This window comes from Anser brachyrhynchus, assembly GCF_964034855.1.
Source record: "Anser brachyrhynchus genome assembly, chromosome: 4".
NCBI lineage: Eukaryota > Metazoa > Chordata > Aves > Anseriformes > Anatidae > Anser > Anser brachyrhynchus.
The window spans coordinates 35,960,605-35,973,851 of NC_137698.1; the positions used below are offsets into that span (position 1 = coordinate 35,960,605).

At 38.1% G+C, this 13,247-nt stretch overlaps 1 protein-coding gene across 5 annotated transcripts in view; it reads left to right on the top strand.

Moving 5' to 3' along the window:
• Nucleotides 1–13,247, top strand: part of SLC10A7 (solute carrier family 10 member 7) — a 151,915-nt gene that overhangs the window by 132,767 nt on the left and 5,901 nt on the right. For 4 of the 5 annotated variants that reach the window (XM_080588697.1, XM_080588695.1, XM_080588694.1 and 1 more), the window contains 2 exons: nucleotides 8,109–8,254; nucleotides 11,498–11,710. Coding sequence is in view for 4 of the 5 variants with exons in the window: in XM_080588695.1 (XP_080444821.1) it covers nucleotides 8,109–8,254; nucleotides 11,498–11,542 (191 nt within the window). In the remaining variant the exon portion in view is untranslated. Of the gene's footprint in view, nucleotides 1–8,108; nucleotides 8,255–11,497; nucleotides 11,711–12,406; nucleotides 12,462–12,753; nucleotides 12,877–13,247 lie in introns of those variants that run through there. The other variant, XM_080588679.1, reaches the window with a different exon arrangement.

Here is a 13,247-nt window from a genome sequence, read left to right on the forward strand (position 1 = left end):
ACAGTTTGGGATATAATCCTTTCCTTCTTGTGTTTACAAAAATAACAGGTGTGACTATAAAATAAAATTATACTTTTAAATATATATATATATGTAAATAAATCCACATAATCAAGATTTTAATGCTGAGAGAGATGTTGGCCTCAGCTGCATGTGGAAGGGGCAGTAATGTTGAAGGAAATAAACAAATCAAATCTCATCTTATGTTTTTAGGAAATTTGTCAGTCTGGTTGTCCAGAATTCCTTTCATTAGTGGATCTAACATATTAAACCTTCAAAAAGTATTGAATACAAGAATTGTAGAGAAGGGAAGGAAGTGTTTAAATTCTATTTATTTAAACTTCATAGCGTAGATATTAATAGTGAATTACAAGGAAGATTTTACCCTATGCCTTGACTATATTATGTGTGTGAAGAAAGAATTGATTCCAAGCAATAAAAAGCACTGAAGTGTTATGGTCAGCTTACAACATTGCTATGCCTGCGTTGTGGTCCCAAATTAAGGATGTCACATCTAAAATATGACTCATGATGGTTCAATTCATTCTTGTATTCCCTGTTAACTAATTATTACTACCATGTTGTCAGGCAGGTGGAGGAGGTGTTCTGGAGTCTGAGGCACTAGTCTTCAGTTGTTGATGTTACATGTTTCATTGTTGGCAGCTGGTAAGATTGCCAGTGTTGTTCACTAAACATCACTTCCAATCTGAACACATGCATTGAAAACCCAGAAACAAACTGTACTTTCTTCCTCTTCCATCTTTTACATTTATTTACTTAAAAATTTGATAGTATCACAATGTCTAGTTTTCTAGTAACTACTTAGATTTCACTTAAAATTGCTGATTTATGATGAGTATGGTGAGCCAGTTACCTGAAGAACAGGAATTACTAAAAGCATTCAAAGCATAATAGGTTTTTGTTTTTTCTTAGTTATGGCAAAAAAAGAAAAAATCCTTATTATTACTTACTTCCTTTCCTTCTCCTTCTTTATTTGAAAATTAGACCAGCTAAGTCTCTTACAACATAGTGTGGGTCTCAGTGAAATTCTTGCACTCTTATGGTAATTGTATGGACCACACTGTGTGATCACATCAGTCTGATTCAGTACAGAGCCTTCCCAATATTTCTAGGCCTCTGAAAGAGGTAAGTCCCCTAGTGTAGTGCAAGGGCCTGTTGAATGTTATGGTAAATCAGTTCTTTCCCAAGGATGGGGATGAAGGTGAAAATGTTTGATGATTAGGGTCCATGCAGATCTCCAACTTAACCAGGACAGCTCACTCACCTTTTTACAGTTTTCCCCTGCAGCCATTCCAGACTCCTTTAATCTCTCATCCAGTCCCTTGTAAAACCTCCTGATTAGATGTTTGTTTTTACCACTTCATGAGTCTTTTTTTGCTTTCCATACACTTATTACTGAGCTGAAATATAAAAACGTTATCTTTCCCCACCCCGATAATATTTTAAGCCCATGTCTTTGTACAGCACGTATATTTCTGTGGGCAGAAAGGCAAGGGGTAGTAGTCTCAATTGCTACAAACATTGCAGGTCCTTCCCAATCAGTCACTGAGTGTCATATCACCTGGAGACAGTTGTGGTTGTGTTGATGGATGATCTCCTTATCCCTACCAGTAAAAGTTAGATTTCCATGGTAACACTAGGTTTTGTCACCGAAGTGTGATTGAACCAAAAATGCCACAAACCGTTGTGCAGGCCTGTCTAGCCACTGTGAATGGAGTTTAACCTTGATATGGTTATTTCCTTTTGGACAAGAGAGTAGTTAATGCCATCTGTTACTTCTCTCAACCTTGATCCCCCTGCAGGGTACAAATTGACTTTAAGGTCTACAATCTCTTGATTAGGACTGAGAACAACAACAACAAAAAATCCTAGAGTTACAGGTGGAGATGGGCTGGAAAAGGATGACCAAATTCTACTCTGAGGAAGTTTTTGTCTGGGGAAGAGCTTGGCTGACTGTTTTAGGATGAGCTTGCAGTAATCTATTCTCCTTCCAGTTTAATGTGAATTCATATTACATTGGAAGGTGCTTTCTTCAGCTGAAAGTGGGTGTACTCAGTAGTGAGCGAGTATTTGTACTGTTACTGGTAGTCAGATATCATTCAGCTATTCCCATAACTGAAAGAAACTGGTCCTGAGGGAAGAGCATTTAACTTGAGTTCAGTGCATATTTAGGTGAGGGTAAAGAATCCTTAACTGGTTATTTTGTCAAAAGCATCATGATATCAGTATGTCATAGCAGAGTCTTAACAAGGGCAATAAACAACTTCTATCCCTGTGTAGCCTTCACTGAGGAGAGACACAGTATATGAACTTCTGCCTCCTCAAAATTAACCATTGCAATCTGATTTGCCTGGAAAAAAAAAAAAAAAGCAGGGAAATCCTTAAGAAAGTTTGCAAACCAGAGATTAGCAGTATGTTGCCACTCTGGCAGCTATCTGCGTGAGCAACCTCTTTCTAATACTGTGTACTGGATTTTTCAAGATCTCACCACCCTTTCCTACCATGCAGTCACTGGACTGCATGTGATGCTGTTCTGAAATTCAGCAGTAAAATTTCAGGTGCTCATTTGGCACTGTCTTTGCAGAGAGAAACTCAGAAAACCCCTGTTTTGGCAGTTTAGGAGGGGTTTAATGCAATATATGCCTCCCTTTGCGGGCTTCTCAGTTTAAAAAACGAAAAGCTTTTTGGCCTACTGATGTTCCCTTCACATCAATCCCTGAGAGGATTCTTCAGAACGACAGCATAGCATAGAGAGTGTCAGAGAAGCCACCATTCATACACCTGCTTCATTTTGTATATTGCAGTTGAAGATTATGGCAATTGAGAATTCTGAAATGTATAGATGAGGAGAAAAGGGAACTGAAAGTGCACAGGTTAAGGATTTTCTTCTGAGTATTTCCACTGCCTCTCTCTAACAGTTGTTTGATGCTCTGATTCGTTGTGATTTCATAGCCTTAGTGATGACCTCTTTGTTTTGTACCAAAATCTCTTTTCCAAAGAAGAAATGCTGGAGCATTTTGTGATTTGGAATGTGTTTCGGTAATGTAAGCAATAAAGTTTTAGGATAAATTGTTTGTTATAAAGACATTTAAGGGGAAAAACCTATACAGTGAAGTATCTAAGTAGAGCATCTAGCAATAATTCTGCTTTGGGTGTGAGAGATAATGGCCTGTGTTTCAGTGGTAATAAAAATGTTCTATTAAGTTCTCTGAATCCATCGCAATGTGATAGAAAACAGCAAATGATGAAACACTGCTTTGAGGGGAGCTTACACATCCAGTGAGCATAAAATAAACATATTAAAATAATAAAAAAAAAAACACTGATTTCCAGTACTTATTGTTTTATCACTTCCATCATGGGTATAGGATAAAAGAAAACTCTTACTTGCTTGTTAGAAGAAGAAAGCTCTTACTTGAAGTTCTTACTTGGCAGATGTCAGTTGAAAGCTCTGCTATGGAATATGCTGCAATGTCAAACTCTGTTGGGTAATTTTAGACAAATGTGTCATGTGTGACATGGAAATATGGCATGCTGTACATTAGTGATTTCCCAAGTGTTTGGATCAGGTAGTAATGTGCTGAGAAAGTGCTCTTTATCTCTCCGTGCTGTGTACTTGTATAGCAGTGGGGAAAGGCTTTTGGTAGAAATTACTTTAGTCAGAAAAAGAATCCATTTACAATATGTGCCTTCTAACATCCTTCAGACAATGCATTGTATTAAAGAGGCATTTTTTGATTAATGTTTTATAAACATTTTTCAGCATGACAGCTTAAAGTCCCTGTAAAATTGTAAATGCGTGCATAGTGCTCACTTCCATAAAGTCAAATGCCATCTCATAAAGTCTGGTTGGATCCTGTCAGTGACAGTGACACAGAATCAGTACCTTGGAGCATTAAAATTAATTTGCTTCATTTATATTACTGCCATGATAGCTAGATGAAAAGAGTCCTATATTTAAATTCTCTTAAAAATACCTTCAAATCTTTTAGGATTTTTATTATAATTATTTTACAGTTAACTAAATGTAGAGAAGCGCAGCATAATATTTTCATGGGCCTTTTACGAAGGGTGACTACAAAATATGAAAGTAGCAAAAGGGAAAGGGGAGCATGTGGGAGGTTATACTGGGTGCAAAGCTGGAGGAAGGATAAATAGCTTTCAGTTTTGTAGACTACTACAGGAACAGTGGCCTTAGACCAGCAGCTGATAAACCGCAGCCTTGGGACCAGACTGGGATACCCTAGAGCAATGGAAAGCAACGAGGGCTTTCCTATACCGGACCGTAAGAGCAGTCTTCTCACTCCTCCTTGCTTCAGTTCCTCAGGTGTGCGAAGTTCTTGCACGATGGCAACGGGCTGGTTGAGGATGGAGACGGAGAAAAGTGAACAGTACTCCATGTCACAGGGATAAGTCCCTTGTCTTAGTTGCAGTGGGCCTGTACCCCATTTCTGCTCTCTGTCCTCTCATCATACATAGTGAGTGAGGGTCATTGGCAGAGGAGTTGAACCAAGCTGCTGGAAGCCTGTAACTTCATAAACTGGAGCAGCATGGATTGGTGTTTGTGATGTGAGACTTCAGACCATGACACCAGTCTTAAAACTCACCAGTCTGTATACAACCTTTGTTAATTCCAGCATTCCTCCGTCAGTGTCAGTCAGGATGAAGACCCAAGAAAGTCAGTCCAACTTCCCTGAAATGCAGATAAGCATGATTTAATGGCTCTGTGAAAACAGAATGACAGATCCTTGCAGGTGTCATTCCTTACACATGTGAATGCTTCATTCTGTAAGTAAATGCCCTAGTGATACTGGGAGGCCACGGGGGAAGGGAGCATCTGCTGTATACTCTGAGGAAACGAGAATTATAGCTATGCTAGTGGCTTGTTTTCTACAACAAGTGATTTGATCCCGTGCAAAATTTTAGTTACCTTAGACTAAGCATGTAGCTATCATACTCCATTAATACCAAGAACAATATGCTATAAAAATGAGGAAAAGAATGGACAGCCCAAAATGAAGATAGCAAGCTCCATTTTGCTTAGCACCTTTATTCCTTGCCATCTATCCAAAAGATTTAGACTCTTCTTACAACAGCTCTTAAATTTAAACTCTTCTTACAATAGCTTCTTACAATGCTAATCTCATAATCTCATCTTGAAAATGCGTTCTGAGCTAAGATATAGCAAACAGCATCAGCCCAGTCATCAGATGGGATTTGTTTTTCTTTCTTTTTAGGTTGGGTCATTGTTGTTTTCAAATAATTTATTTAAAAACAAACAAGCAAAAAAACCACCACCCAGTTACTTATATTTTTAAGAGAGGAAAAAATAGCTGTTGAAAAATATTTTTCCTAAATAGGAATTGGTGTGAGCTTTATGCTCATGAAATAATACAATCATATCAATCATACTGATGCTTGCAGTTGCTATGTATTGGAATAAAAAAAGTTTTGATAATATTTTTAAAAAGTAAATAAAAAATATGTTTTTAAAAAAGTAAATAAAATCCCATGCTGTTTTGTTTAGGTTTGTGGTATTATGACTGACATAAGCATTTGTGACTGTAGTTTGTGGATCTCTGTCATGAAATATTTTTGGAGAGAGTTGCATACTGGCAAAGTTGGAATTGCAAAAATCAGAAGGTACATAAAAAGGGAACAGAGAATTTGCTTTTCTTTAAACTACTGCTTACCTGCAAAAATTATTACTTCTTCTTTTCACCAGTTAGTTTTTCCTAGTAAATAGCAGGAACTTTAATTGCACATTAGTGGCTTACAAGAACCTATTGTTGTGACATGTATTTAAACAAGCTGTGAATTAAGAACCTCTTTCCACCCTGCAATCTAATTACATTGTCACACTAATTATAGTATTTTGTATTTATATTTGACAACTTTAATTTTCTTTTCCTAGTTTACTGAAATAGCTTTCCTCTAGAGAATTTACATTTTAGTCTAGAATTTCTCCTATTTTCTTTCAGCTAGAAAATGTACAGTAATTTAAAGAATGCCTCAGTCACTTTGGATCCATTCTGTTCATGTCTCCACCATTAGTTTTCTGTGTGATCTTAGGCTGGTCATCTTAGTGTTCTCAGATTCTTTGTAGGAGTGCTGTTCAGCATACTGAAGTGTTTTAAAATCTGTGGATGACATTGCACCACCAAAATGCCAGGTGCTGTCTTATTAACATAAATATAGCGTGTTCATAGGTTGGGACTCTAGTTTATTTTTCTGTGGTTAGAGAACAGGAAAAGACATGTTAGGGTGAAGTTGAGACTGGAAACAGACAATAAAATCATTATCTGTTTACAAAAACAATGTGATGGGTATTTGAAGTAAATTGCACTCCATAATAGAATGCAAATGCCCATTTAATTCCTATCAAAATAGTGCCTATTCCTAAGCCCTAGAAATCAGTGTTAATAATAAGCAGTCCTGTTGTGTTGGTGATATGTCCCAGATACTGTTTTAAGGGTAATTATTTATTAATATTGAATTAAGTATGCAAGCCTTTAGTTTTTTGATTTAGTCTTTTGCTGGAAATAGCCACATAAGAACAGGCAACTGATATGGGGATGAGGTTGTTAGTGGTTTAATGTGATGAAGCTAATTAAAATAATTAAAAGAAATTGTGCTGTGGCAACTGTGAAGATTTTGGCAAGTTTAGCTGTGTGTCAGCAATAAAGGGGTACTGGCGGCGTAAATATCCAGCAAATAAGCTATGCTTCCTCCCAAAGGAAGGGAGACATTTTTATTAATGGAAATCTGGAAGGTTGTTGAGAACAGAAATTTATTCAAGACATAGATAAAAGTTGTTTATATGGCAACTTTGGTTGTTCTAAATCATCTACTAATGGGGAAATGAAGGTCATGTGCCACAGTGCTCCGTTTATTGTCACTGCTAAGAAAGACGACACAGATAAACTCTGTGAAAACTCTTGTCTAGTTTGGTTCGCTGCAAGGTTGATGCTGGTGGAAGATTCCTAGACTGACATGTAAACCAGGGAGAAAGTAAGGTATGTTCTCAGGGGGCTCCTGAGGACTAGCAGCAACCCTTGTCTGCAACTGGTCAAACAAGACAGGTGATGGTTGTGAGGATTGCCCCTGCCCATGCTTTGTGGAGCAGGTAACAAAGTTGCAAGATTTAAACAGACCATTTTGAACAATAAAATGTTCAGTGTCAGCTTAATCAGTTTCATTACTGCAAAAACTAAATCAAATGTAATCTTACATATCACTTCATCAAGTGGGAAGATTATGCATGGAGATGTCTAATAGAAGTAGCACTGTTGAGCACAAATTCAAGCTCTTCAGAAAAATGGCCTATGTCTCTCTCTTAAAATTAAGCTCTCCCAACACATAGCAACTTCTCTACTCCAGCTGCTCTCTGATTCTGCATAGGTATGGCCTCTTCATATTGCTCACTCAGTTCACTAAACCTTTTTTCTCTCAAGCTGTTTCTCTTCTGAAATATACAGGTAGAGCAGAGAGTTTTATTCTCTAACATGTGAGCACTCACCTGCACAGTCCTTGACTCTCCAACTGAACTGTGTGAATCAGTCTAAGGATGTCATTTGGGTACTTACTGGCAGGGAGTATGCCAGGAAAATGCAACCCTCCTCCAGTGGTGAATGGACTGAAGAAAAAGTTACAAGCAGGAGTTGGGCTGCTTGGATGGAGGACAATCATGAAAATATGAAACAGCACAGCAAGATAAAGTCATAAATAAACAGTACAGAGCTATGCTTGGCAACTGAGCATTCATGCTGTAGCACAGATGTATTTTATATCAAGTCTTCAGCAGGAGTTTGCAGCTATCAGCAAAATTAGAAAAGATCTTTATGGCATTCCCCTACTGCTTCCTTTCTGACAAAGCTTTCTCTGCAATGTATTTTTTTTTGTTGCTATTCATTTTCTTCCAGGTTTTTTTTGTAGTTTTTTTTTTTTTATATATACAACTTCTGTGCCTTCATGTTGTGTTTTCTTGGGGGGGGATTGGTTGGTTGGGTTGTTTTGCAAAATGCTTTGCTTTTGTCCTTGACTTGAAATCTGAATTGAGAATCTGTCTCCTGTTTTTCTGCCTGCAGGGATTCCAATGCTGAAGATAGTATTTGCGGGTTATGAGCACCTGTCCTTAATTTCTGTCCCCTTACTCATCTATCATCCTGCTCAGATTCTTCTTGGCAGTCTTTTGGTACCAACAATAAAATCTTGGATGGTTTCTAGGCAAAAGGTAAGAGTTGCTCTTTTTGATTTATAATAGAAAGTCTGCTATGAGGAAAAAAATACCTAAACACAAGTCTTAAACTCCTCAGTTTCCTTCTTGTAGATCCCATGGTAGGGATTTTTTGTTTTTTTAACTTCCTTTATGACAGTGGTAGTCACAATAGAGTTACATTAAAAAGGATGAACTTTATCCCCCTTGTCTTTGTAAAGGTTCAAATCCAGAAGTTAGACCTCTACAGCTTGTTCCTTTCACATCAGCAAGCATTCAGATTATGAATTCAGATTATATGCAGTAAAAATGGCTCAGTGTTCAAGTAATAATCACTAATAATAAAATGAGGACCCATTGTGAATTTAATTGAAGCAGGACGAGAACTTTTTAATGGCGGTAGGTGTTTTTTCTTACTTAGGTCACCCTTTACAATAGCAAGAAGTCTACAGACGTTTGCTGCATCACATCTCATGACAAAAATACAGCCTGGGGTAGCTTGTAGGATTATAGACTGTAACCTAGAGATTTTTGCATTGGCATCACTGATTCAAGTTGCAATTATTTCAGTACTGATTGAAGCTATTCACATCTGACGGCCATTCTGTGATTTGTATGAAATTGCAGTGGCTTCTGTCAGGTGCACAGAACACTAGTAGCCACCTCGCAGGCCAGTATTTGCAACTGATTATAGAGCTTTCTTTAATGTTTTGAGAGGATAAGGTGATGAGTGGCTGTGACAATGGAAGTAATCTTTGACAGTCATTTTAGGTGAAGGTTGAGACATATTGTGGAAAGCCTAGCTCCACCAGTGCTCTGAATTCTTCATTTGTCAGTGGTGAAGCTTTTTTGATGTCTTCTGTGTTTCCAATTTTCAGCAAAATTCAGTGGGCTGCCATTTTACTAGCTTCACTTCAGTAAAATCACCCTGCTAACTTGAATTCTAATCCTCAAATTACTCCCTTTGTGTGGCTCCATTTTGGTTACCTGAATTATGAGAAGTGGGAAAGCTCCCAGTTTTCCAGAAATCAGATCTTGTTAAGCTATACTTATCTTAGCATCCAAAAATGGAAAATTGTGTATCATATTTAATTTTGAGATTCCATCAGTTTCACGTAATGATAACTACTTAATTATCAGAATTAATTAATTATCAGAAATAATCAGGAGGCAGGTTGTTTAAAGAAAATTGCATGTTGTTCCTGAAGAATGATAGCCCAAAGTTGACGCTACCAGTGGCAGAACGATCCCTGCAATGCTGGCTTCTCTTCATTGTCTAGCTGCTCCCTGCTGCCAAGACCAGGAGTGTGGCTGGAGTTCATCCAGACCTCCCTGGTCCTCAGGGGTGGTAATGGCCTTCAAGGGCTGCTGTCAGTTGCTGCAAGTTAACACAGCCTTTAAACAGGGCATCAGAAAAGTCAGCCCAGTACTGGAGAGATTTACAGTTCACCAGCACTAGTTTCTTATTCATTAAGCTTCAAATAAACCTTCTGTGCTAATCAGACTGTAATGCTACCATAGAGCCACTTCAGGGGATTGTTGTTCTGTTGCAGCAGATTTATCAGTTGGTCTTCTGTATTATTCACAAATGTTATTTTAATTACTCTCATAAGAAGAATCAATGAGGTTGGGTCTGGTACAGTTGCAATAAGTATAACAGAAGTGAATATTGTGACTGGATAATGGTCTCCCGCTTTGAAAATAAACATGTCATCATCACCCTTGATGTTTATTTTCTATAAACACCTTGGCTTCATTTTGGCATCTCTCTTGCAGGGGGAGACGGTTATCCAGTCACAGTACTCAAGTGCAGTGACATTCTTACTTAATTATGATAGTACATGTGATCTGGTTGTATGAAATTGAATTTAAATATTTAGAGGTTCATCTGCAGTACGGTATTTCTAGTTTGTAAATATGGCAGCAGAATCTGCCAAACTACAAAGTTAAAATATTGTTTCCCCAAACAAAATGTGGAATGATGTCTCTCTCCAAAGTCTCTCGCTGAATAATACCCAAAAGACTAATCTCAAATGGCTAGATTTAACAATAGTTAAATGCTGGTGTTTCTGAGGGGAATATAGCCTATTTATTTTTAAAGGTTTAGATTTTTTAAAGGGTTTACATTTGTGCTAGAGTGTTTTTTCAGCAGTGCGTACAAGCTTGAAATGTACAATATTAAAGGTTAATATCTACAATAAGAAGACCCATCAGACTTATCTCTCAGACTGAAAATTGCTTGTTTAGCCAACAATCCTCCAAAAATAAGTGTCTTGCCCATCAAGCAAATGTCAGTCTGTCAGGGCACTTCCCCCAAAAGGACACGGAAAGCAAAGGTTCCAAATCTGATGAATTTCCCTCTCAGGCCACAAGAAACACTGAGTATTTTTTGTTGAACAGCACACTAAAAGAAGGCATCCTGCACAGTGCTCACATCTGTATAAAGGAGCAGCTGAAAACCTAACCCCATTTAAGCCTGTCACACTTGCCTCCTAGGTTAGAGAGGGTGCTTCCTGCCAAACTGGAAACATGAACACCTATCATTTGAGTTGAACCTCTGTCACATACTGAGTAGTTTAGCTACCATAATTGGCTGACCCTGCCATCGCTTCAAGGTTTCTCCATGGGGTTTCTCTCTTCCTTATAAAAACGTTTGGTAACAGCAGACTAAAGCTACAGACGTTTTAAACAGGATCCTCAGGTGTCAGTCACCTGGCTTAAGATCAGCTCTGGACTTGGCTTACTCTTACCTATCCTCAGAAAGGAAGGCGTAAACATCCAAGGTGCATGACATCCACCACTGGAACAGCGACTGTGCTCTGAGCAGGCTTTGAGCCACGTGGAAGGAGGCCAGGGACCAAAAAAGTGTTTGCAGAAGTTCTCATCACAGTCTTTCCCCTGAGGAGCTCAGAAGCTCTTGTATCTGTGCCACAGTTGGTTTCTTGACTGGGGTCCCAACAGTTGCTTTCTAAAAGACATCTGAGACCCATCCCAGCTTCCTTCACTGGCAATCTAGCCGTGTTCCTGAAGGTTCCTCTGTTCTGTCTGTCTGTCTGGATATGAGGAGGTTGTGATGGGCTATCAGAGAGAAAAAGATCGTCACAAAAGAGTGGCCTATTAGCTGCATGCTGATAACTTACTCACCATCCCAGAAGTACATGGAGCATTTTGTCTCCCCCTCAATGAAAAGCTTGTCTTGTACTGTTGATCTTTTTTTAATGTAAAAAAGTGACTGTTTTTTTCTTCTTTCCCTGTTCACAGGCACTGAAGTTAACCAGGCAGCCCAAAGTACCTGTGAAGGTATAATGATGGAGATGGCCTGTGTCACAGTGAATGTATATATGTACTATACTGTACACACAGACGATTGAGACAACTGGGTATTTGTGAATGTTGCTTCAGTGCATATTTTATTTTTATATATACATATATTATATATATATATATATATTAAAACGAGACCTGTTAAGTGCCTTACAGATGCATTTTTGGCAAAAACATTGTTTCCAGAAGCCACTTTGTTGGTTACTGCAAGAAGTTGTACAGTATTTTGGAGTCTTTCAGTTTTTATTTTTCTAACAGAGTGAAATGAAGAGGTCATGACTAACAGCTGTTTCTTCCATTATCCCTGCTTTGATGCCAGGGTGCACCAGCTGTAAGTTTCTGTTTTAAACTAGCCAAAATGACCAGAAGCCTATCCCACTGCTGGCTTACCCTGGAGAAGAGCTTTCTTGAAGGTTTTTTTCAAGATTGACTTGAATTCCTGTGTGATTCTGTTACACTCCCTAGTCATATGACTGTGACATGCCTTTTTCTTCTGAGTTTGTGTATACTCAGCATGGGGCCATCTATTGGATAGAAGCTGAGAAGCATGAATTATTTGCATTTGTTGACACAGTTGTCTAGACATTCCTTCAAAGTTAATGGTTTCTAAAGAAAATTCTTTCAATTCCATTGTATGATATTGTGCCATTGTATATCTTAAATGCCTCATAAGCTTCTTCAAAGAAATGGTCTGGTGCTTGGGTTATGAGTGAAATATTTGTGTTTGCAGCTAGGAGATCTTTTATAATTTACCCCTGAAGAACACAAATTTTTGTTTTTCTTTCTTTTTTCTTTTTGTTGTTGTTGTTCCTGTTTTTGTTTTCCTTCCCCTGGTGCAATGCACAGAGATCTGCAGTGACAGAATTTAGGATGTTAATATCGAAGCAGAGTCTTTATTGTAGTAAGCCAAGCTATGTTTTCTATATTGCTGCATTGGTAATGAATAATAGCTTGTGAGGATAAGAGTTGACAATTATTTTTTGTTGCCAATTAAAAAGATCCTTACAGTAACAAGAACACTATCTTAGCTAATTTGACAATCAGTGACAACTTTTTAGAAAATCAAATGTTACTTTTTTTAGTGAAACTATATAAAACATATACAAAATATTATTTCTAACGGGAGAGTTGAAGAGATGGGAACACAGGCATATATTTTAAGTACCTAGCCAGCACTGCGTCTTGTCTGTGAGATTAAGATTTCAGAAGAGGACTCTGCACCAGACTCTGAGGGTTCCTATCTGCAAGAGCTGTGCTGGCAACTGTGGATTAAAACATTAAAAGGAATGGAAGAAATTGGTCAAACACAGATCAATGTAAGTGCAGAAATGTCGTGTGTGTCACAGTTAACATTGCAGCAAATGGTGCGACTGAGCCAATCTTTAGCAGATGTAAATTATTATAGCTCTGACAAGGCTATAGGCATTTATGCAAGCTAAAGGTCTTTTTTATGGGAATAGGCATGTGAAATTCATATCCTTTAGCCTTACTGAAAAACAAATCGTCTTTGGTTTACCTAGTGTGTTTTTTCTAGTCTGGCATTCCTGTGAACAACAGGAAAGCAGTCTGGTACCAATCATCAGTGCTTTAGCTGATGGTCTGTGCAAGACTGCTCTGTAGCCATCTGTATGAGAAACTATCAGGAGCTGACAGTGTCACCTTATTCAAAATTGTTGTCACTGATAAA